Below are 26,490 nucleotides of genomic sequence, written 5' to 3'. Positions count from 1 at the left end.
TACATATTTAACATCTCTCCTTGAAAAGATGGCCCACTGGGATCTGAATCGCAGATTGTTCTATTTCCTCCTGGGCTTTAAACTAGATATTGTAAGCAGAATTGCTAAGTTTCTAGTTAAGGCACCAATTGCATTGAACAGATCAGGATATCCTGTAAAGATAGGATATCCTATTTATCTGAATGCTGATTCTTTGTATTTATAACATATGTATTTTATTACTATATTTTCTTTGGTATATTTTACTCTAGAATTAAATCTTGTATTTTATTTTATGATTTGGACATAAGACTAATCAATAAACTACCACTACCACTATGTACAAATATTTATTGATATATAGATATTTTGTAGAACAATTAGGAGGCATCTTGCTGTGAAAGTAAAGAGAGGTCAAAGTAAATTATAAACTTAAAGGGAATGCTTTTACAGTTCTTTTTACAGAAGAATTGTTTTACTCTGTTTTACTCCAAAGCATGTTACCTTTTATACATGCATATGTATATACAAATGCACATAGGGATACATAAGAATGTACACATCACAAACATTAAAAAAATCCAAATCAGGGAAGTATTTGGTGGTGACAGAAAAACCAATAGATTCTATAATAATCTCCCCAGATTACTGAAATTATGCTGCAGTGCTGAAACACAAAAAAATGAGTAATCAGGGTGTGCCACACAGCCACTTTTCTAAGAGCATTGCTTGAAGACAGGGCAACACTGTATAAAAAAGCTTCAAAGCCTTATGACAGCCCTAGTACTTAAGCTTTCATTCTTATTGTTGTATTCACTTGCAAAATTCTATAAAGAAATCAGCAAAGATTTTACACATACAATATATTCTGCATTATTAGATAGCATAGAAAAGATTAAGAAATAGGTTTTCTTACCCACTACAATCGAGGATTCACAATGATAGTAGCCATTGGGCTGCTTTTTTTTCAACATTGAGCAAAGATCTAGACGGTTCATAAGTTCATCTCCAAAATGATGACTTTTGAAATTTGCAAACATGCTTGAATCAATTCTCTTCACTCCCTTGTAACATCAAAGAAAAAGCACAGAGAGAAGAAGAGAAAGTGAACATCAGAAACATTTCAAAGAATAACCTAAAAATGTGAATCTTCAGGTAGTACTAGTTTAGATCTCATTAAATTTTAAAATAAAGTTGATTATTTCCTAGCTAAACCTAATTTAGAAAACCACTAGAGCTGTGGGAATATATTAAGCATTAAATTTCACTACTATAGTTTAACCAATAAGATTAGTATCTTCTTAAAGTAGCCTTTTGTCTGACAAAGAAGAAGATCAGCACTGTAGACTGAAACCCGCTATCAGTTGTAAGTACAATCTCTGATGGATCATGTGTACCCTGTTCATTAGTACAATTCTTTTAATTGGTAAATAATATAATTAGCAACTGAGGTTAATACTAGACTCATAGCTGATCTCTGGAAGCTCCAGGCTTTGCTGTTATATTCCCAGCTGTTCCTGGCAGTTCAGCTATATCATGCAGGTAATGGCAAGAGTGAAAAGATGCAGTATGTTTTCATGTTGTTTGAACTCTTCCTCTGGGCAGTTGTGCAGATTAAGCTGTGCAGGCAGTACAACCTTAGATCCCTACCTATACTCTACTGCTCTCTTGTGATGAGAAGCTCATGAGGTGTTGAAGAATCAGTGCCAATAGATTTGCACATCAGGATTTCAATCGTCTCTACACTCTCTACTAAAATAAACAAGAATTGGTGCCCATGTTTGGGTTACTTTTTCCTAATTCTTTACCTTTTTATGGATTTCTGTGTTGAATAATGGAAATCAGCTCAATATTTTGTTATTTCTTCTGTAATCTGACTGTTACTAAAAATATGGATAACAAAACAAGTTTTTTGTTCTTTTCTTTTATTCTATCTCTATTTTCCCCTTTTCTCAGTTGTTTCCCTGTATTTATTTCCCAATAGTAGTCCTTTGAGATTTTCCTGTATGGCATTTTGGGTAGGATTCTAAAAATGTGTTAAGGATTGCAGAGAATTGTAAACTCAGCTCTCGGTCCCAACTATTTAGAATAGTTATATCTTTCCAGGATCAAGCAGATGCCTTTCGTAACAGCTACACAATTTTGAGAAAAGGTGTGACTACTCTAATAAGTTGCAGGCAGGTGCTGTACTCATGTTCCCATATACATAACAGAATTTTACATAACTGTACTTTACATAACTGAATCTGAACACAACTTTCACAATCTAGTCCAATTTTTTTAAAAAAAAGTTAATTATGACAATTACTGCCATTTGTGATAGGAAGGGACTTCTGCTACTCTATTTGAAAAGTATTATATAAGTGAACAGAACAACCACCAACTGCATAATACTAAATGTTACGATATCAACCTGGCATCTAGTACCTAAAGAAAGAAACCAATATCAATTATTGACATTCAATAATTTGAAATGATTTCCTACTAAGTGATATAACATGTACTTCAAAATACAGGCATATCATAAATGTAAATTTTTTAATATAATATTTAAAATAAAATAGGCAGAAAAAGACTTATAATCAGCTTTAAATTTAATTCACTCAAGGCACAAATGACCAGATTCAAACTATCATATTTGGGGACATTATCTACTTCTTTAGAAAAGTCTATTAAGTTGCTAAATGTGGTAGGAAAGAGAAGAGGACAAGGTGCATGAACTCATTTATAACAGCAATGGGTGCAATTTTTCAAAGAACCAAAAGATCAGGTTAGGGGCACCTACCTATATGGCTTCGAAGAATCAAAATTGGCTGAATAGCACATAATAATCAATTATCATATTTTTTGCTTAAAGTTATCTATAAATAAGTGTTATACTTTTTCTTTCTTCTAGCAATGATTTATTTTGAGCACAATTTCTTGCACAAGAACCAAGCAACTCTCAGAAAAATAAGGGGACATATGAGATTTAGCACTAACTACTATATGATAGATAGCTCTGTTTTGGTTAGTGCCTGAAATGCGGCTGACATCTAGTGGTGCATCATGTGTGCTGCATATGAGCTGCTTCTTGATATCTCATCCCCAGCTCCTTTTAGTCCATAGCAAGTGTTTCTAAATCAATAACTATGGACAGAGGCTACTTAACCACCCCCACTGCCACTACAATACACTGTAATAGCATAATACAATATTTGCATTCCATCAACTACCAAGGGATTTAAACAAATGAGAAAAAGGAGACAAACTAACCCTTTTAATGAGGGGTCCTTGGTGCTCTCTGAGCTGGGTTGTTTTCTTGCAGACATTTCATTACCCAAACTAGGTAACATCATCAGTGCACTGAAACATCTGCAAGTAAAAAAACCCAGCTCAGAGAGTACCAAGGACCCCTCATTTCAACCATGAATTACAAATATTCTCCTTTATTGGTAACTCCTCTAAATATGAAAAGCTGGTCCCTTTTCCTAATTTTAACAAGAGAATTTCCAAAACTGGAAAATACAGTCTCATCTTCCTCTATAGATTGAACATTCCTCATCTTATGTCTAAGACATCTATATGAAGGACTGGTTTCCTATCCAACCTTTGTTATCCCATTGTTTAACTCAGAGATGTTTCTGTGAAAAAGAAAGGCTTTGTGTAAATGTCTTACTCCAAATAAGCTCCAAAGTTAATTCAAAAACTAATTTTCATTCATGGGGGGGGAGCAGAAACATGTAAGTAAGCCCTCTCCCCTCAAGATGCTGGCAATGAAGCTATCTGAAAAGAATTTTATTTTGATGTCATGGCATGCTAAATGGCTCCCTTGAGTCAGGTTAGTCTCTTCACCCATCTCAAAGCATTTTTTCTGCTAGGTGACAACCCTTCCAATTTTGTTTTGACAATGACAGAAAAGAGTCTGGAGAACAAACACGGGGGGGGCTCTTTGGAATGCTGAAAGTGAGAGAAAATTGTGAGAGAATTTATTTAGGGAAAAGAAATTATTTAGGAGGAATTTGAGGGGTGTTTGTGTGTGTGCACATGTGCTGTTCCCCATTGCTCGTGTGCCTTGGGGCATGGCGAGCTGATCTTTTTTGATTGGCAGCAGTGGGGTTAGGCCTGAAATGGAGGCCTAGGCCTCCATTTCAGGCCTAGTCTCAGTGTTGCTATCAAGTGCTGCTGTTCAGTGGGGCCAACATGGAGGAGAGACGGAGGGAAGGTAAAGAATTTCTCTTTTGGTCAGGATGGTAGTAGTGTGATACGCCAACTGAGTCAAGTTAGGCAATTTTACATTTTTCACATGCCAAGCCCCAAAATTGCCATCGCTGCCCTAGAGGCTCTGTCAAAAGCAAGAAGTTCACTTTATTTAAAACCAATACAGCCATCCTGGAATATTTATAAGCAAAGGATCACAAGACTTCAATGGATGACTAGAGATGATGGCAAAATGCTTTACTTCTATGAGAAAATGCAAGAGACAAATTCAGAAAATAAATGTTATATAAAACGGGCTTTGATCGGAAAGTATTAGCAAGGTATTTTTGCAACTGTATTGCAACAGCATGCATAGGAAACATGCCAGTGTATGTACCTGTGTGGATACCTGTCTGTAAAATAAGGCTATGCATCAATCAGAAATTATTCAAAAGAGATATAGTACACTGAACATATAAGAATGCAAGCATGGCATTTCAGCAAAGGGGTTTTCATCTTTTCCAAATAATTTTTAAAGCATGCACAAGACTAAAATATAGTACATGCATATAAATGTAAGAATACAAAAATGGTATGAATTTAGGAAATACTGATCAAGCTAGTTTACACCACTGGAATAATTAGAAAATACTGTAAATGGAAGTCTACTTTAGAAAGGGGACAGTCAGCAACACTAGTACAAAACCTCTTAATTCTTACAAGGGATAAAGGTAAAGTGAGGTGTTCTGCATGGAAAATATCTACTTTCAGTACTAAAAAGTGGCTTGTAGACAGATGAGGAATAGATTAACACTGTCATGGTATCTCTATTAGCAGGATACTTATGAGGAAACCTGTTCATGCAGAAATCTGGCTACTTTAGGCTTGGGACCAGGAATGCATTGGGGATTTTGTTAGTGTACTACTCATCCTGATGCTGAAGGAAATTTCTATTGAGTTTATTTTAGATGTCATTTTCAAGTTTTAGAAGGATCTGGGCTTATTGTGCTGGGAGACTTCAATATCCACAGTGGAGCTGACAATAAGTGAAAATTAAATAATATTAAAACCAATTTCAAATCCCCAAATCCCCAAGTTAAAATCCGCGGCAGATCAGGGAAGTTGGTGGAAGAGCCATGTCGGAAGGTGTGGAGGTCGGGGGCCATCTGGAGCTCTGTGGGCAACCCATTCCAGAGGGTCAGTGTGACCACAGAGAACGCCCTCATCCTGGGGACCGCCAGCCGGCACTGTCTAGCTGAGGGGACCCGGAGGAGGGCAGCCCTATGTGAGCGCACTGGGCAGTGGGAGGCCGGTAGGAGGTGATCCTGCAAATACCCCGTGCCCGTGCCATGAAGGGCTTTATAGGTGAGTATCAGCACCTTGAAGCAGATCTGGAGGACCACCGGCAACCAGTGCAGCTCACACAATAGTTGTGTTATATGGGAGTAGCGGGACGCACCCGTAACTACTCGCGCAGCCGCATTCTGAACCAGTTGGAGCCTCCGGGTACACTCCAAGGGCAGCCCCATGTGGAGGGCATTGCAGTAATCCAGCCGAGAGATAATGAGAGCATGAGTGACTGTACGGAGGGCATCCCTGTCTAGAAAAGGACGTAACTGGCGCACCAGGCGAACCTGTGCAAATGCACCCCTTGTCACGGCCGTTAGATGGTCCATTAAAGACAGCCATGAATCAAGGAGGACGAACCCTATCCGAGGGAGCAAGACAATCCCCTCCCATCGACAGTGATGGGGAAGCTAGATCATTGGACGCCGGTATCCACAGCCACTCTGTCTTGGAGGGGTTGAGTCTGAGCCTGTTCCTACCCATCCAGACCCATACCGCCTCCAGGCACTTAGACATCACGGAAAGGGCATCCCTAGGTTGGTCCGGGGTGGAGATGTAAAGTTGGGTATCATCAGCGTACTGATGATACTGCACCCTGAAACCCCGAATGATCTCACCCAGTGGCTTCATATAAATGTTAAAGAGCAGGGGGGAGAGAACCGACCCCTGCGGCACCCCACAAGTGAGGGGCCTCGGGGAGGATCTCTGGCCCCCCGCCCAAACAAAATGCATACAGCCCGAGAGGTAGGAAGAGAACCACTGTAGAACAGTGCCCCCCACCCCCAGCCCCCTGAGACGTCGCAGTAAGATACCATGGTCGATGGTATCAAAAGCCGCTGAGAGGTCAAGTAGCACCAGGATGGAGGAATAACCCCCATCCCGGGCCCGCCAGAGATCGTTCACCAGGGCGACCAATGTCATTTCTGTGCTGTGTCCGCGCCTGAAGCCTGATTGGTATGGGTCTAGATAATCAGTTTCCTCCAGGAATTGCGGAAGCATGCACAGAAAAATATGCGTAGTTTAGGAATATACAGCACCCAACAGAGCAGTGGGTCAATATAATGTAGCTTCCCTGATTAATTTGATTTTTTGTTCTAATCAGGAGGCTGTTCTGACAGTGGAGAAGCCTGAGATCTATCCTGGAGTTATGGATAGACTGCTATCTGGTTAATGTTGGATTAATGGCTATACATCATCTTTGTGAGGACCCTGAATCTATTAGGATGATGTACCCCCAAAAAGCTATTGGACAGGTGACTTGAGATGGTATTTTTTCACCATATGTTCTTCTGATCGTTGTTTTTTATTTCTATCAAGCAAGTTATTAGAGAAGGTTTACTCAGTTCTGTAAATTTCTGAATAAATAAATATACTATGAATAAACATACTGCATATATTTTTCGCACTATAAGGCGCATCTGACCATAAGACACACCTAGGTTTAGAGGAGGAAAACAAGAAAAAAAATATGAATATGGAGTGCTGTCTCACTGTGAATATGGACCGCCAAATATGGAGCAGCAGTGTAGTGAGGGCAGGTGGCAGAACCTGAAAGGACCACAGAGGCGGGCAATGACAAAGACAGAAGAGGCAGGGTTCAGCACTGTAAAAGCACCCTGCCGTAGTGGCCCGGCTGCTATTCACCAAAAGACCGGCTCCATTTGCTCCATAAGACGCACAGACTTTTTCGGGGGGGGGTGTCTTATGGAGCAAAAAATATGGTAATTGCTCCAGTCTATCTCCAAACTTTTTCAATATTTACATGAAATGTCTGGTGGGACATCATCAGGAGAAACAGAACTTGGTGCTCTCAGTCTGATGATGACATCCCAATCTATTTCTGTATGACAACCTGAAGTTCCCTTATAGGTCTGCCTGCCTGAAGTCAATAATAAATTGTATGAAACCAAATGCAGACGAAATGGAAATGCTTACTGTGACTGGCATAATGGACTGGCATCTATTATGTGAATTTTTTCACATATTTAATTCTGTATACAAAAGCAATAATATAATATCAATCATGCAGAAGAATAACTTTGTTAGCTAAAATGTAATCTGGTTCATATATTGTTGTCCAGAATTTATATTTCTACAAAAGGGAAATATCTGTATATTTACATACACATTTGATAATGCATATTTATTGTGGATAATATTTCTATTTGGACTTTCTATTTCAAAGATTACAAATATCAGTAGTCTCACTTTAAGAATACTTCTCTGAAGCATATGTACCTTCAGTCTTGATTCCAAAATGAAAAACAAAATTATTTTTATTCATTCCTTATCTAACAATATTACAATAATTTTGAAGCCTTTCTTTTAAAAATGTACGTAGAAAGATTATTGACCTGGTGTATGAATGTTGTATTTTAATTTAAAACCGGATGCAAGGAATAAATTAATGTTAAGGGTGGATGGGGCCCTCAGAATGTTCATGTGTATGAGTTAATTATCTTGTATTAATTAGATTTTGTCCTGGTCCATCCACTATTTTACCCTGGGCCCTTTTACTCTTTGATATATGGCTTCTAGCTTAAAAAGATTATATAATCCTCGTTTTGCACACATGTTCTATAAAGAATGAGCCACTAATACAATATTATGTATCCAACTACACAGATGCTTGAACTTTTTTGAAGTCAAGGAAAATGAGTACTGCTGCTACTTTTTCCAACCAGTGCCAGTTCCAACCTCAGCATGTCACTGAAGAAGATGAAGGGCCATCTGAAATCTACCTGTGTGTTTTGTGGTATGGAGGCGAGCTGGGAATTGTTTACTATGACACGGGAGACTGCTCAGTATATTTCATGTCTGATACACCTGACAACGAAGACCTCAAACTGCTTCAGAGAGTGGTAGATGAGGTCTCTCCCAAATGTATATTGAGTAGTGCCAAACAAGATTCTAACATTGCCAAATTTCTGACCAATATAGGTACCACTGAAGGAGAAAAGCCAGAAGGAGGAAAACTAGAGGTTGTCCTCTATCCAAATATGGATTTTGGTTTAGAAGTGGGCAAACAAAGGATTCTATCTAGGCAATTTCCTTTTGTCCCTTCTCACATGACAGCAACCGAGAAAATTCTCTATTTGTCCTCTATTTTACCTTTTGAGAGCCCTCTTGTGCTAAGAGCATTAGGAGGTCTGCTAAAATTCCTTGACAGGAGAAGACCTGGAGTTGAACTAGAAGATAGTCATATTGTTGTCCCCATTTTGGCCTTTAAAAAGTTTGTATTGACAGATACTGTAAATGTGGATCAGGACACTTACTGTGTCCTGCAGATTTTTAAAAGTGAAGTACATCCTTCTGTGTATAAGCAGGCCACTGGGAAGAAAGAAGGCCTGAGCTTATATGGAATTCTGAACCACTGTAGGTGCAAGTGGGGAGAGAAACTGATGAGACTGTGGCTCATGAGGCCCACTAGCAACTTTACAGAGCTTAATAAGCGACTGGATGTTATCCAATTCTTTTTGTTAGCTCAGAACCATGAAACAATTCTGACCTTACAGGAATGTCTCAAAAATATAAAAAATGTACCTCTGATTCTTAAGAGGATGGCTCTTTCTAACACAAAGGTAAGCGACTGGCAGGCACTTTACAAAACTGTTTACAGTGCTGTGTGCCTAAGAGACAAATGTCGCTCTCTCCCAAGCACCATTGAGCTTTTCCAGACAATTTCTCATGTTTTCACTGATGATCTACACTATATAGCCAGCCTAATTAGCAAAGTGGTAGATTTTGAAAGCAGCATCTCGGAAAACCACTTCATTGTCAGACCAAATGTGGACCCCATAATTGATGAGAAGAAACGAAAACTAGTGGGGCTTTCAGACTTCCTTACAGAGGTAGCTCGCAAAGAACTAGAGGACCTGGATAGTAGAATTCCATCTTGCAGTGTTATTTATATTCCTTTGATAGGGTTCTTACTCTCTATTCCACGGCTGCCCACAATGGTGGGCAAGACTGACTTTGAGATTGAAGGTCTAGATTTTATGTTCTTATCAGAAGAAAAGCTGCATTATCGCAGTGCCAGAACCAAAGAATTGGATAGTTTGCTTGGTGACCTTCATTGTGAAATACGAGATCAGGAAACATTAATCATGTACCAGCTACAGTCTAAGATCCTGGAAAAATCTGCAGTACTTAGTGATGTGATTGAATATACAGCACATTTAGATGTGCTATTATCCATGGCAGTCATGGCTCGAGAGAATGGATATACCAGACCCAGCTTCTCTCATTCTCATATTATTCACATAAAAGATGGAAGGCACCCTCTGATAGAATTATGCGCAAAAACTTTTGTGCCTAATTCAGTGGACAGCAGCGAAACATATGGACGGATTAAGCTCCTTACTGGGCCTAATTCATCTGGTAAAAGTGTGTACCTAAAACAAGTAGGTCTTATTACATTTATGGCTCTAATTGGTAGTTATGTCCCTGCTACTGAAGCTGAAATAGGACCTATAGATGGAATTTATACAAGGATCCACAGCAGAGAATCAGTATCTCTTGGACTGTCCACTTTTATGATTGATCTTAACCAGATAGCCAAAGCAGTGAATAATGCCACTGAAAACTCTTTGGTGTTAATTGATGAGTTTGGCAAAGGCACAAATACAATAGATGGCCTCTCTCTTTTGGCTGCTATTCTAAGGCATTGGATTGCACAAGTCAGCCAGTGCCCACACATTTTTGTTGCCACTAATTTCCATAGCCTGATACAACTAAAGCTCTTGCCCGACACTCCTCTTGTGCAATATCTGACCATGGATACCCATCAAGATGGAGATGAGCTTGTATTTTTCTATCAGATTAAAGAAGGCATGTCCACTGTCAGCCATGCAGCCAATATTGCAGCTTTGGCTGGCATGCCTTCTAAAATTATTGACAGAGGAGTCGAAGTATCAGAACTGTTTCGCAATGGAAAACCTATCCAACGTACTGACCACCCCTCAAAAGAGAAACAGATGCAAAATTGCAAATCTCTGGTGGAAAAATTCCTCTCCCTAGATCTTGATAATTCCCAAGTGGATGTAAAGGAGTTTATGATTCAAGAGGTGCTACAGTCTTCAGCTTCCATATTATAACCTATTAACCTAGAGTGATTTGAATATACAGCATATAAGTAATTGTAATACAAATAATATAAGACTGAACTATATAGTTTAATGTATACTGAATTGTTACAAAGTAGGAAATACATCAGAAAGAAATGCCACTTATTGCTTCAGACAAAAGCCTGAAAAATTCATAATGCACCAAACTGAGTTTCACCAATCAGGCTTTTATTATGTTTTACCTGACGCTTGTTACATCCAACCAGCATATCCCTTTATCATATATGGGAGATGACAAAACTATGATCCTGATCCTGCAAACCACCATACAGCTATTGTTACATTTGATGAACTATTAATGTGTATTTGTGAATAAATTATAACTGAAATTAAATTTAGAAGATTATTTATAGATTTCCCTGTATTTTTGTAAACATACTTGTCAATATTTGGACACACAAGAGGATTATGTTCAGGTTATTTACTTACTTTTTTCCCACTGATAAAATAATTTCTAAATTTGTGTTATGTGCATTAAATATGTCCATAACACAAAAATAGTCCAGAAAATATACAATGCAAAAACATTTAAAAGTAAAGAAATTGGTATTAATATTCCTTTTTTAATAGTAATTTTGTCATTGCTTTGTTGTGTATGTTAAAAGTTTTTGTATGCTGGTATTCTAAAAAATAAAATCTACAATGCTTCATGTTGATATTTTTTCAAATGTTCCAGTTTCTTTAGCTTTGCAATAGAACTCTTTAAGAACATTCAGGTATTTTGCATACCAAAAAAATACCTTTATTACTGGTTACTAAAATACAGTTATAATACATGAGAAATTGAATTAGTTCAGGCACAACCATAGATGGCAGTATATGATCAAGACAAGATTATATTTCTCTCTTTCTCTCTTTTTTTAGTTTGCTTTTGCATTCACAGTAGGAACCTATGCAGTGGTGGGATTCTGGGGGTTCTAGGGGGTTCGGCCGAACCCTTTGTTAAATTGCTGGCTCGCCCCGCCCCTTGCCCCGCCCTCCGCACTACTATTTATTCCCAATAAATGGGGCGAGCGAGCCAGCAATTTAACAAACGGTTCGGTGTTTTTTTGTAATTTATTGGCCCCGCAGCACACCGAACCGTTTGTTAAATTGCTGGCTCGCCCGCCCCTCGCCCCGCCCTGCCTCCCACCCGCGCGGCGCCAGCCTACCGTAGCCAGGGGTAGGCAATTGTGGCTCTTTTACAACCTGTGGACTTCAACTTCCAGAATTCCTGAGACAGCTTGGCTGTCTCAGGAATTCTGGGAGTTGAAGGCCACAGGTTGTAAAAGAACCACAATTGCCCACCCCTTCCCTAGCCTGAGTTCCGCTGCCTGGGATCAATGTGGGCTGCCACGTGGTTCCCCACCGGCTCCGGACGCAAGAGAGCAGGATGGAGAAAGCAGCTTCCACGCCTTCACTCACCCTCACTCTCTGCTCTGTTGGATCGCCGGCCGTTCGCTTACCCCACCCACTCCCAATCTATTGCTGCCTCCGGAGTCCCAGCTGATGGCTAGAGGAAAAAAAACTTCAAATTCTTGCCGCGGGGCTTCAAAGGGCCGCCCTATAGCCAGTGGTGCAGCCGAACCGTTCGTTAAATTGCTGGCTTGCCCCGCCCCTCCGCACCACTATTTATTGCCAATAAATAGTGGTGGGCGAGGGGCGGGCGAGCCAGCAATTTAACAAACGGTTTGGTGGTTTTTTTGTAATTTTATTGGCCCACGGAGCTTCAGCATAGGCTAATTAGCCCCTTGATTCTATCGGCCTCCCGGCTCTCAGCTAATTTGTCTCAGCTGTTTTGCTCAGAGCTCTGCTGCTTCCTTGCAAAGAGTCCTGGAGCAGATTTTTTTTCCCTTAGCTCTGCTGAAACACGAAACTGAAACTGCTTTGCTGTTGCTGCAACGTTGGAAAATTAGGCAGGCAGAATTCTTTTCTTTTTCCTCACCAAAAAAGGTAGGTGCAAACAATGGGAAATTTAGAGAAAGATTTTAAAACATAAAAGAAAAAAAGCTCTATTTAACTAGGGAATTGTAATAATTGAGATACTATTAATTGTATATTTCTGAAAGCAGAAATGGTTAAGTTGTGGTTTGGAGGAATATATGGGGGAAATTATTTGGTTTATTATTATTGGTAAATATAATTAATTGATTTGTAAGAAATTGGATTGCATGGAAATAATTGGAATATTCATGTTCATATTGATTATTATACAAAAAAGGTAGTTATATAACTAATTGATTTATATTAAAATATTGAATTTATATTAAACAACTGTAATATTACATAATTAACCAATGTGAGGATGGATATAAAAATATATGACAATGGGAAGGGGTATAATATAGAATAGAAGGGAAAAATTGAATTTGATTAAGATTGGAGATGAGGATGAAGGATAATATTGGTTTTTTACAAAAATAGATGAGGAATAAATATGGCAAAAAGGAAATATAGAAATTGTAAATTTAATTGAAATGACTAAACACTGTTTAAATTTGTGAACCGGCCAAATACTCTGTTCAAAGAAAATACATTGTTTGTATGTGTGTTTCTAATTATTGTTATTTATTCATATTTGTTCTCTTTTATTCTTTAAAGTTTAACAATTCATTCTTTTATCTTAATATCTTAATATTTGTTTGGGGTTGGCTTTCTTCCCTTTCAGCTTTTTTATTGTACAGCAATCTTTCTCCTCAAACCTACCACCTCTCTCTTTTCTTTCCTTCTTACTTTCTCTTCCTCCCCCTCTTCTTCTCCTCCCTACTTCCTCTTCCTTTCTCCTTCTCCTCTCTTCCTCCCTCTCTTACCCTCCCTCCTACTCTAATTTCCCTTCCCTTCCTTCATCCCTCTCTATTGCTGTATCCTTTTATGCATATGGACTACTCAGAGGGCTGAAAAAGTTATTTCTGACTGGTCCTCGCACTTTTGACCAGTCCTCGAACTTACGACTGTCCTCACATTTTACGTTTTTGCCCTATCTTGTCACCATGGTGAAGAAAAGCAGTTGTGAAATGAGTGACATGGTTGTTAAGAAAGCTGGACGGGCATAAATGTGAGGATGGTCATAAGTGTGAGGACCGGTCAAAAGTGCGAGGCCCAGTCAGAAATGACTTTTTTCAGCCCTCTGAGTAGTCCCTATGCACATAGCCATGCCCACCCGGTCACATGATGAGCTAGCCATGCCTACAGTCACGTGACCAGCTAACCACGCCCACCCAGTCACATGATTGCCAAGCCACACCCCCAACTAAGCCACGCCCACAGAACCTGTTGTTAAAAAAATTGAATCCCACCACTGAACCTATGGCTTCCATATACATTTAAACCCATACTATTCCTAAATTATTCATTATGGCTGACATTAGATCAAGAGTGAAATACTAGTCCAACTAGTTTCAACTATGTTATTCATAATCTTAGAAAAATATATTTCTAAAATATATAATTAATTCTTAATTCTACTTTCATACTTTTTTAAAATATATTTTTCTGAATCTTATCTGCAAATATCTTCACAATGGCCACACTTAAAAGTTACATTATTTTCATTATTACTCAAGGGCTTCACTACTACGTACGTTTACTTTGGAAATAAATGTGAGGCTCACTTCTAAGTGGACAGGCAAAAGGTTATACTACCAATATTGTTTGATTTTTAACTCAAATTAAAATTAATGCAAACAGAAACTACATTTATGTAAGAATGTGTATATATCATTCTAATATCTTATAAACCAGGGCAATTTACATATTATTTCCCAGATGCTCCATTATAAAATATGTGCAATGAATCATTACATCAAGGCAAAGGTCAATACAGAAGTACTATTTATTACAGCCCAGATAAGTGCTTGGCCCCAGTACGTCCTTATAGTCATAAAAAAAAAACTTATGAGTTGGGAATTACTATTAAAAAAGCATGAAAACTTCAGAGGAAAACAGAATTTGTAAAAATGCCCTCTTCCTTAATCTTTCTTTTCTTTATTTAAGAGAGCTGTACAAGCTGAAGTTAATAGTTTTTGTACATTTTTTAAAATAATCTCAGATATATAATTATGCTGTCTGTTGGATTAGATTCGAACTTTGAAATAATGTATATAGGATTTCCTGATAACAGACTTAATACTGATTTACTGTCACTCGGCTATATTTAAATGTAAAATCATATAAAAATAATTTGTGGACAATCTAAACCTTTACAATGCAAACTGCCCCTCAGCCCTATTGTGATTACTTCACCTGCTTTTGTAGTTTTGGGGATTTTGACAACTTCATGAAGGTCAAGTGAGGCTTTAAAACTTTGTCATCTATGACGATACCTTTTTCTTGAAACATCTTCTTCACAATTTCTAGGTTTAAAAAAATAGAAGTACTTAGAGGTAAATCAGAGAATGAGAAATATCTGTTTCATGAAAAAAGAAGAATCCACTGAAAAGAAAAAACACTTTATTTCTAAATTTGCTACAATTAACCCATATAATTTTACACATGTAACATTAATTGCATATAATTATTATTGCAGATTAGTGCAGATTATTTATTGGAGAAAGCAGGAATCCTATCTCCAACATGGCTGTATAGTGATACACAAGGATTGCCTTATTCTGATATCGCTCTCACACTTAATTTTGCTATTACTGGGATGTGTGAAAGCAAACTGTCAGCTCACATTTGCTTCAGGCATGTTAATGCTAAATCACGTTGTGTATGAAACGTAAATGTATTTAGAAAGTCAGTAGTAAAGCAAAAGCTATTGTGACTTTTACAAAACTATGTTCAGGCAGCAGAACTATTTTTAGTCTACTGCAATGTATTTTTTAAAAATTTTAGACAGATGTCAAGAGTTTAAACTTTTTTTTTAATCATAATAACAGATTTAAAAGAAGAGGGAATTGTAGAACCACAGAGCTGGAAAGTCCACCAAGTCCACATCCTGCTCAGTGCAGGAATCTAAATCAAAGCATTCTGAACATATGGCCGTCTCGCCTCCACTTGAAGACATTAATGGGGGCCAACTACCTTCAAGGTGCTCTTGGTGTTGTTGTTGTTTTCCTATTGAACTGGATTCTGCCTTCCTGTTACTTAAACCTGTTATTCTGAATCTTGCACTCTACAGAGAACAGGGGTTGCTCTTCTATATATCATCCCTTCAAGTATCAGTCATCTTTTGTCAAGGCTCTGTTTCTCCAATGTCTCTTCACAGGAGTTCTTTTCTAGCTCCATGGTCATTATTTTCTGAATCTTTTCAGTTTTCCTCAATCTGTCTTGAAATATGTGCCCAGAATTGAACACAACACTCAAGATGGGATTTGACCAAGTAGAATGGTTATTACTTATCATGTAGAAATTATACTTTTATTGATGTGATATAAAAAGTGTGTTTGTCATCTTACATCAGTTGGTTTATATTCATCCTGCAATCACTTACTGCTGTAATATCATTTTCAAAAGTACTAATACCAAATTAAATATTTATTATTAGTTTGATTTATATTTTATTTTATTAGTTTGATTTATATGCCGCCCTTCTCCGGAGACTCAGGGCGGCTTACAATGCTTTTAAGCAATAGCCTTCATACTTTTGTATATACCTGCTTAGTAGGGCTTTTGGCCCCCCCTAAGCGGTGTTCTATTTTATACAAAGTCAGCTTATTGCCCCCACAAACCGGGTCCTCATTTTACCTACCTCAGAAGGATGGAAGGCTGAGTCAACCTTGAGCCTGGTGAGAATTGAACTCGCAGTAATTGCAGGCAGCTGGCAGCTAAATACTACTTTAACAGTAGTTTAGTCCACTGCACCACCAGGCTCCTGTATTCTATAGCTGTACCTTTGATTTTTATTACCGAAGAACTTTGCACTTGTCACTTTTAATTTTCACTCTGTATGTTTGATTTAAATTTCATTTCTGCCTTCTGGTATATTAGCTATCACATCCAATTTTCTATCATCTGCAAACTGATAAGCATTCCTCCACCACTGTGCCCAAATCATTAATTAAAACCCTGAAAAATAGAAGATTGAACCAAGCAGTATTCTCTCTCCAATTTGATGAGGAACCACTGACAAGAACCTGATGACTATGATTTTCAAGCCAATTATAAATCCACCTAATGATCATGCCATCCAGCCCACACCTAATAGCTTTTTAATCAATATGCTATGGAGTCTTTTGTCAAATGCTTTTCTGCAGTTATCGTTTGTCTACAGTAATCCCATAATATATGAAGTAAGTTACTGCAGCAAAACTATTTTTATGACATAATGACAAAATTAGTCTGGCCAAATTTGTTCTTGACAAATGCATGCTGATATCCAGCAATTGTAAATTGTTTTGAAGATACTAACAGATCAATCTTTTTAAAGCTGCTACAGAATTTCCATAGGTATTGCTATGATGCTGACTGCTAGTTTCTTGGATTTCTCTCTCCTCCCCCCCCCCCAATTTTGGAAGATAGGAATATTTGCCCTCCTTCATTGATGATCTCCAGAGTGCCTCAAAATCTAATACACAAGGTTTCATCAAGACTATTAGCTAATTCTTTCAATACTCTAAAATGCAATTAATCTGGTTCTGGATGCTGAAATAGGTTTTCCTTAACATGGTTCTTTCAGTACATTCATCCTGTCCTTCACATTTTGCTGTGGAACACATTGATTTTTGTTGAAGAAAATTGGACCAAAATAGGAACTAGGTAAGTGCATTTTTTTGTTCACCTTCTTCATTGAACAGTTGGGATATCAGTTTTTAATTCTCCTTTGTTAATATAATATGGTCATGGATCAGAAAACTGTTCTCTTTGAATTTTTAAAATAGGCTACAGTTATCTGATCAAAGTCTTATATTAAACTTTAAATGTTAATATCAATGGTTTATTGGAATTTCTCAGTATCTCCCTCTGACATTTATTTCCCATTTTAATTTCCTTTTCTTTATTTTCATGCAAAGAAACCTGTGATATTTACAGTTGTTAACACAGCTGGATTCAGATTTCATGCCTCAGTAACCTTTCACAGACATGTCCTCTGATTTTTTCTCTTTGAACTAGAAACTTTAGTAGGCCTGTTCAGAGATTCTAATTGTAAATGCCCAGAACTGAGTTCTATCTATTCTGTCTTCACAAGCCCATTTCTTCATTCAGCTAAATATTTACTTATAGACATATTTAACAGCAATAGTAATAGCACTTAGACTTATATACCGCTTCATAGCCCTTTCTAAGCAGTTTACAGAATTAGCATATTGCCCCAAACAATTTGTGTCCTCATTTTACCAATGTTGAAAAGATGGAAGGTTGAGTTGACTTTGAGTTGGTCAGGATCAAACTGCTGGCAGTTGGCAGAATTAGCCTGTAATAATGCACTTTAACCATTACGCCACCACGGATAAGAAAAAAAACTATTTTTTGTCCCTATTGTTCCAGTTTTTAAACATTTCTAGAATCAGAAATATAAATCTGCAACAGATCTTCAAATAATCTATAGGTAGTCCTGGTTTAGTTCCACAGCTGAGACCAGCAACCTGGTTCTTAAGTAAATGATCACTAGGTGAAACCACAATTCTATTTATAATCTTACTTTGGCTTTCCTTTGTTTTCCTTTCCTTTGTTTGAGCCATGGTGGCACTGTGGTGAGAGTGCAGTACTGCAAGCTACTTCTGCTGACTGCTGGCTGACTACAATTTGGCAGTGCAAATTTCACCAGGCTCAAGATTGACTCATCCTTCCATCCTTCTGAGGTGGGTAAAATGAGGACCCTAATTGTTGGGAGCAATATGCTGTGTAAATTGCTTAGAGAGGGCTGTAAAGCGCTGTAAAGCAGTATATAAATCTAAGTGCTATTGCTACTGTTATTTGTGCAGATACTGTGAAAGTTGTAAATGTGACAATTAGTTGCGAAGTTACATTTTCTAACAACCAGTTGCTAGATGAGGCGGTTGCAAAATGAAGACTACCTGTATTTTCTGTCAAAAAACTTAAGATTTATGCTGAAAGGCAAAATGACACCAGAAATGACACCAGAACTATAGTTACCAATTATAGTCCCACAAATATGGCAGAAATTTATTTATTTATTTATTAGTTCAATTTATATGCCGCCCTTCTCCGAAGACTCAGGGCGGCTTACAATGCACTTATAGCAATAGCCTTCATTCTTTTGTATATACCTGCTTATTAGGGCTTTTGGCCCCCCATAAGCGGTGTTTCTACAAAGTCAGTTTATTGCCCCCACAATCCGGATCCTCAATTTACCTACCTCGGAAGGATGGAAGGCTGAGTCAATCTTGAGCCTGGTGAGATTTGAACTTGCACTAATTGCAGGCAGCTGGCTGCTAAGTGCTACATAACAGCACTTAGTCCGCTGCACCACCAAGGCTCTTGACGTTGTAGCGCTATACAAAATTTGCTTCAATATTATTTGCACCCTATTTTACTTCTAGCTCTACCTCTTGCCTGTTTCAATCTCAGTCATTCTAGGAAAATGTAGCTTGGGGGGGGGAAAAGATTCCTTACCCACTTAATATAATGATTAATTTGTTTTGAGTTCTCTGGAAATCTGCAAAATTTTAGGATGATTGCCTCAAGTTAAAAACATAGGCAAACAGCTGAGAGATAATGATTTACTTTGCAGAAATTTGGGGTTTAATTTGGGATTCAAAAGGATCTTGGACTACTAAGTTTATTCTGATATTGCTATTAACCACATCTACTAACCAAGTGGAACTTTTCCACTACTTGAATTTTGAATGGCACAAATATTTTGGAACGACAGTGTCTAATAGCTATATTTAAATAAAGACTTATTGTACCCTCTAATGCATTCCCCTCCTCCTTTCCTGATTGCTTGGTAACGCTTGTAGTAAATGTAGGCTTTTATGAAATAGGAGTCCCATTTCATGCTACAAAGAGCCAGAGTAAGTGCTGCTAACATTGTCAATAAAGACCCACACAGTTTCAAGACATAAGTTTTTCAATTGTTAGTTTGTGTGCCGTCAGCACAAAATAGGTAAGGAAAGAAAAGTCATTGTTTGAGAGAAATGCTTTTTCACAGCCTAACAGTATGAAAATGTATTTCCAATTACTCTTCCTTTACCTTCCCTTTTTTTGTAAGATGCATGTGAGATTTTTTTTAAAAGCTTCACTTATAGGTGTTGAGATGCTAATGCACCAAATGTCATAGCTGTGTAACAGCAGGTGGCAGCACTTCACTGACCATGGCTGATCTTGAGAAAGTTTATTAAAATGTGTGTTGTGTGTTTGTGTGTGAGAGCGCCTAATTAATAGCAGAAAATGCAGCACTATTAACAAGTGTGTATGTGTGCACGTGTGCTTTTTAAGTCTGGAAAGAAAGCCCTATGAGGAACTGATAAAGGATGGGGGACTATTTAGCCTATTTTTCTCACAGGGTTTCTAGACTCGTCAAGCTGCCCTCTAAACTTAGTCCCATTTGACACTGTTGAAATTTGACAAATTCACTGTTTAAGGAACCACAGTATCTGTCCAATTATTTATTCTAATTAATAACAATCTAGGATAAAATTACTTTTTCTATATTAACAGCACAAAACCTAGGTGATTTCTATTATCATACTTTACCGTTTGTGTAAGTTTTAAAGTGTACATTTCTGCACTGTGACCAGAAAGCTATTTCTTTGTGAAGCAGCATTTAGAATCCCAAGGGATTCATTCCATTCCATTTTGTTTCACTGTTTTTTCTAAGCACCGAGGTTGTTCATTTATTTACTGATTATTTTTTTACAGTAAAACCCCTGGTTCAATTAACAGCTACTGAGATATTTGTTCTTAGACAATCAGCATCTAACCCACAAAAAATATGATAGGCATAGCAGGAAAAAGAAAGCCTGTTAAGTAAATGTATTTAGAAACACATTAAGAACAAATAAAAAAATTAGACTTATTTTGTGTATAGTATGATACTCAAAACTGATGCACAATAGATACAGTGTATACAATATGTATATATGCTGAAGGCCTGCTTTGTGTGTGAACTTTTACTTCAAAATGATTTGATTGGACTCACTGCCAAAATTTACACAAGTTTCTCTGAAAAAGCTAGATGTTATTAGCAACCTGAACAACGCCAGCACGATTAGTATCTAATTAAATTCATATAATCTGTTTGTTGGCTGACCTTAACTGCTCTCATTTCCTGTCATTTCCTTATATTGTTATACCGCTAAACGGTTTTGGTGCAGTAATAAACAATAATCTAATAACTCTTTTTTACAAAAATGAAACAATAATCCTAACAGTTAAAATAATATATTTGCCATAACAGTACATTGGAATTAGACAAACACAATACAGAGTGTTGTACTAAGAGAAGCAATAAAATGTGTGGGGGGGGGGCTGTCTGTGAAAATATCTAGTAAAGAAAACACATGACATGATGTCACCATGTTGACAATGTTTCTTTTGCTTACAAAAGATAACAAATAGACGAAAACAGATTATGTATAATAAGATATATTATTATATGGACAATGGCTGGGCCATTAATTTTCTTGGAATCTCCTTGCAGATGGTCCTTTCTTCTTCTCCTTTCTGCTTTGACACTTTCCTCCTTGGACACCCTGAGATAAACCATGAGCATCCTCACGCAGTGCAGAAGAGTGAGAGGAGTGAGGCTGCTGGCTGTGCCACAAATTAAAAAATAGCTCTAAAACTTAGTAAATGACTTTTGAAATTCAAAAGTCTATACAAATATTGGAAATGCATTTCCCAAAACAGTTACATTTGTTCCTGAGGAAAATAATAAAAATAAGAGAACAAAAAAGGAGCAATAATGTGGCAGACAGTTCAAGTTTTAATCATAGTGAAATTATTCCTCTAGAGCTCACTAATCATTCCGATCTATGGGGAAAGATCCTGAAAGAAAATCTAAGGTATTGTTGTGGCTCGTCGACTGCCAGCAGAGCTAGCTGCAGAGTCAGACGAGGAGGAGGTGGAGGGAGACCCTGGGCCAGCTTTGGAGCCTTTGAAAGGCTCTGATAAGGAAACAGCATCAGAGGCAGAGACAGGGCCTTCCATCCTCCCCCATGTGGAGAAGCAGCTGTCTTCGGGGCCTAAGCTGAGTGAAGAGGAGGCACAGATGGGACCCATCCCAGATGTGCATATGCGCAGAGAGGAAAGGAGAGGAGAGCAAAGGAAAACAAAAAGCTGGCTCTCAAGGAAAAGCCGACGTGGATGCTAGCCAGCCCCACCCTGGATGGGAAATAAATAGTAGGGTTTTGGGAGTGGCCGGTTGTCACAGATAATCTTCGCTTTTAGGATATAGCAAGCAATTCGGATTTCTTGACCAGGTCTGATGGGACTAATTACGTTTGATTTTTGTTTATCCACATGAATAAAAGACTGTTCCTACCGTGTTTGAAAAAGGATTTGTTTTTACTTGTGAGTACATGGCTTATCATTACTTGCTACGGCTGGGTCAGAACAGGTATTTTCTTAGAACTGTTTGCCATTTTTTAACAGGTTTCTCTATAAAAATGTAGATTTCATAATCTGCCATAGTTTGCTCCAGGTTCATCATCAAGCTCAATTTTATTATTATTTTTGATTAATCCACATAATGTTCTGAAACAAGAAATATTTACAATAATGTAAAAAAGTAACCCCATGTATAGTTTTTTTTTTGAATTTTTTAACATTTGCAGACATATCAATATCTCATTTTCATTCGAGAAGTATGTGAAAATAAAGTGATGTAATTGAAGCAAAAAACTATGAAAAATGGACTTTGCAATCATTTATTTTAAAAAATTAACATGAATTTCCTTTTGTGGAAAAAGCTCCTTGGCTCCTTTGGCAAAAGCAAACTCAAGTAAGCATTTATTATCAGTGTCTATCAATGTTTGATAATGACTGGAAAGATTTCTTTCCCACTTCTCCATGCAGAATATGTTCAGCTGTGTGATGTTTAATTGGTTTTTTTGCATGCACCCAGTTTCAAATCACCAGACAATGTCATATAAATTAATCAGATTTTCATTTGGCTAAGCCATTTCAAAAAAATTAATAATAACAGAGATCTTGAACCTACTTTTTAACTGTGTGAATTTCTAGAAATACAGTTGTCAGGAAAAATGTTGCACAGCATGAGATATTTCATGACGTCATATATATAACTGGGTAGAACAAAGGGCCATTAGAGTGTTTGGTATTTATTATTGTGTTTTTCTCATAATTGGTTATTAGTTATTGCTGCTAGAAACATTTTGTTTAGAGATTTAAAATTAAAATACAAGGTTGCTCTTGTTGTTTGTGCTTTCAAGTCATTGACACCTGACAACTGCTTGGAACATTTTCTTGGCAAAATTTTGGAAGTGGTTTGCCAATGTCTTCTTCCTAGAGTTGAGGGAGAGTGTCTGGTCCAAAGTTACCCAACAAGCTTTTATGCCTAAAATGGGAGTTGAACACATAATCCCCAATTTTATAACTTTGTATCTTATCCATATCAAATTGGCTGTCATATCGAAGAGATATAATGCTACAAAATTTAATAATGCTTAAGTATTGCAGTATACAATACTAGGGTAGAATCTTTTGAGTTAAAACTGGAAATACTTTTTTTTTTGGCTACCAAGGTCCAACTTGGAAAAATGCTCCCTTTCTAATAAGTCCTGATTTATTTCAAAGGATGTGTATTTTATTTTCCATGAGTGGAACAACATGTTTATCTCATTCTCCCTGAGAATGTTTTCAATGCTACTAAAACTGCCCCCATCTCCATCCTCCAGTTTCATACTAATCATTTGGAAATTAGAGAAATACATAGAACGCCTGTGAATCTTAAATTGAGCTATGCAAAACATAATCAAGATGGCTGTGGCCTTTGCAACTTTGAAAAATTCTCCTAATGTGAGTCACGCAATATTCAGGCATGGTACGACTTCACATTCCTTCAAGCACAAAAGAACATTCATTGCATCTAATAATGTCTTAAAGGAAAACTTTTCAAGAAATGACTGGAATTTGGGGAACAGTCTAGTCTAAAAGGACAATGTCAAACTCCAGGCTTTACTCCAACACTGAGATCTTTTTGTTAATTTATTTTTCCAACACTTTGCTTTATCAGATGGTTTCTGTTTTTTAATACCACGTTTTGTACTGCTCCCATTTTAAGTTCCATTCAATTGGATCTAATGCCTACAATCTCTCATTTCTCATATACCTAGCAAAAATTATGGGGCAATTCCCAAGAAATGCATATAGGCTTTACTTTCTCCCTGCTTTTCTTAGCAAGTGATACATGATAACAGGTTACATCTCATTCTGAAAATTGTTTGTAGCCATCCTGACCACTTGCCAGAGATAATTTCTTCCTCCATAAATCTGTGTTATTTAGTCAAAGTGCTGTATTCAGCGGCCAACCAAAATTGTAATTGCAATCAAACTTTCTAAGATATTGGCCTAAAAGCAGTATTGCCATCACCAAAGGATGAAGATCAAACAAAATCATACCCCCATTTCCCCCAAAATAAGACATCCCCTGATAATAAGCCCAATCGGGCTTTTGAGTGCATGCAATAAGGCCAAGCACTTATTTCAGGGTTCAAAAAAATATAAGACAGGGTCTTATATACCGTGGAAACACAGTATCATTGACACTACTTTCTCCATTGAACCTTCCTTTCCCATTCCTACCTTCATGAATTTTACACCCTCTCACAAATATCAACATGTATGTAGAACATGAAATAAATCCTACAGAACACATCCCCCACCGTCATAAGATACCAACTACAAACCTCCACTGATGTTTAAGCTAAGAATTCTACTTCCTTGATACACTTGAAGTAATAACTGTTTTCTTTACACTTAAGCAACTGACGAAACTTGTAGGAGTCCATGTTTTGCTGTGCTTTTTTCACTAAGGATACTCCTGTGACTGCCCCTCACCTCCCAGTTCATATTTCACACAATCCAACAGGAAAAAAGCTCTTATGAGTATTGCTGGCTTGAAGATCTTAGCCATGCAATGCTCTCAGGGGCTGCTCTCAGGAAATACACATTTCATCTTGAAGGATCCTGTAGAGCTGTAGAGCTATGGAGTAAGATTTTTTAGGCTTCTCTGTACATTTTTAATACTTTCAAAATGAATTAGATCTTAAGGAAGAATGTTTTACAATCCAACTGATAAATGTGCACATGCAGACTATGTAAGTGCAGTACATGTGTCTGCACAATGTACAAACACATTTATGCAAGGATGCCCAGGAACTTAATTACTCCTCTTTTGGTGAAGGAAAAGGAAAGGATTTCTTAAAAAAAATCTCAGGAGCCCTGAAAGCTCTGGGAGGGAACACTTAGCAATTTGCAGATTTGAAGCATACAGGGCGAGTCCTTTTTGGCTGTTCCTTCTGTGGCCTCAGACATAGTCCAGCTCAGAAGTTGCTCTTTTTAAATTCTACACCCACAAGCATACAGACATTAAACTAAAAGTGGTTTAGATCTGGAAATGGAGAGGACAAAGTATAGCAATCACAGGGTGGTTTTAAAATGGGTTGAGAATCACTTACAATGGGAAAGCTAGTGATTATGGCAGAGTTCTGTGTTTGAAGCATTATCTACATAGGATGCCTTATTGCTCAGTGCAGTCCAGCCAATCTCATGTAGAACCCTTGGCTTTGTAACCTTCAAACACGATCTCACGGATGTGACAGCAATAGCAGATCTTATTCTTCTGTGGCTTTTTCCTTAATATGGAGGTTGGTTTCTAGATGCTTAGATTACCAATGAATTTGAGTCTCTGCCTATGGAAACCTCTAGCTCTGTGATTGTAGATGATGATTGTTGCTCTCTTCATAACTGGACGATGGATACACAGTTGTGCATTACATGCAAGTGGTCTATCACTGCAGTATATTAATGATAATCTTTCATTTACTGTTATCTCAGTTTCTGATGTAATAAAAATAATAGTTTCCACTTATAAAAAAATTTTTAGTAAATCACATGTTAATGTCTGCAACTTGTTCCATAGCTGTGTAAACTAATTATTTCCACAATGTGGAAAAGTGGGGATCTATAGCTGCTTAAAAGCAATGTTACAAAAAAACCCAAAACAAAACCCAACCCAAAATCAAACTGTGTTTTTAGACTACGTCTAGCCTCAACAGTATGAGCCCCTCAATTACAGACATCACAGAAAACTGTGATTAGGTTTCATTTTTGTAGGCATGAAATAAAAATAATAAGAAAGGATTGTAGGTGCCCAAAGTGTATCTCAGCTTGTTCTCATATCCTGCAATCTCAAGCTTCAGATTATATCTGAATCAAGATTGGGCATCTAATCCTTCTTGAATTGGTGAATGATCATGTAGTTGCCAATCATTCTATAGGAGTGATAGTATAGTGATATTATCTCCATTTCTACAGCTATTATTTTGTGTTCTCTTTAATTCCAGATTCACAAATGGATCAAGCTTGCTCAAGGACTAATGTAGCAGCTACATCTAAAGAACATTGTTTGAAAAAAAATTAGGCTACTTTGTAATAATATTAAAAAAAAGATTTACCTGCTATCTTTAAAAGCGTGGTTGTGTTATCACCCTCAGTCAACTTTACAAATCCAATTTGATTTCTGAAGTGATCAGTACCTTGAAAAGATAAATTCAAAGGCTTTCCTTGCAGTAATTCTTCAATTAAACCTCCACTCTCCAAGAAAGCACCAACACCACTATCAGAAAGAAAATAATATATATATATATATATTAATCTATCAATCTATCATCTATCTATCTGACTTAATACTACAATCACTACATTGATTTGCTACAGGTAGTTCTGGCTTACTGGTCATTGGTTCTGTGACCAAAGTCATAGCAGCACTCAATGAACAATACTTATAGCCAGT

The 26,490-nt window shown here is 37.4% G+C and overlaps 2 protein-coding genes across 7 annotated transcripts in view; one reads left to right on the top strand and one right to left on the bottom strand.

The window, feature by feature from the left end:
- Positions 1-26,490, bottom strand: part of AKAP7 (A-kinase anchoring protein 7) — an 81,066-nt gene that overhangs the window by 35,346 nt on the left and 19,230 nt on the right. For 5 of the 6 annotated variants that reach the window (XR_004591701.3, XM_034418813.3, XM_087887105.1 and 2 more), the window contains exons 5-7: positions 26,153-26,313; positions 14,853-14,962; positions 896-1,043 (exon numbers count right to left, since the gene is read on the bottom strand). Coding sequence is in view for 5 of the 6 variants with exons in the window: in XM_034418813.3 (XP_034274704.2) it covers positions 896-1,043; positions 14,853-14,962; positions 26,153-26,313 (419 nt within the window). In the remaining variant the exon portion in view is untranslated. Of the gene's footprint in view, positions 1-226; positions 375-895; positions 1,044-14,852; positions 14,963-26,152; positions 26,314-26,490 lie in introns of those variants that run through there. The other variant, XM_034418816.3, reaches the window with a different exon arrangement.
- Positions 3,864-11,285, top strand: MSH5 (mutS homolog 5). The gene is made up of 3 exons (XM_034418810.2): positions 3,864-4,183; positions 6,608-6,758; positions 8,131-11,285. The coding sequence occupies exon 3, from the start codon at positions 8,160-8,162 to the stop codon at positions 10,599-10,601; it is 2,442 nt and encodes an 813-aa protein (XP_034274701.2). The 5' UTR covers positions 3,864-4,183; positions 6,608-6,758; positions 8,131-8,159; the 3' UTR covers positions 10,602-11,285.

This window comes from Pantherophis guttatus, chromosome 1 (assembly GCF_059756535.1).
Source record: "Pantherophis guttatus breed Tessera chromosome 1, ASM5975653v1, whole genome shotgun sequence".
Taxonomy (NCBI): Eukaryota; Metazoa; Chordata; class Lepidosauria; order Squamata; family Colubridae; genus Pantherophis; species Pantherophis guttatus.
Note: the sequence above shows the minus strand (reverse complement) of the source record. Positions and strands in the feature narration are given on the sequence as shown.

Bases quoted from the DNA above. Each gene is read 5' to 3' on its own strand.
- MSH5 (XM_034418810.2), top strand. From the start codon at position 8,160: ATGAGTACTGCTGCTACTTTTTCCAACCAGTGCCAGTTCCAACCTCAG.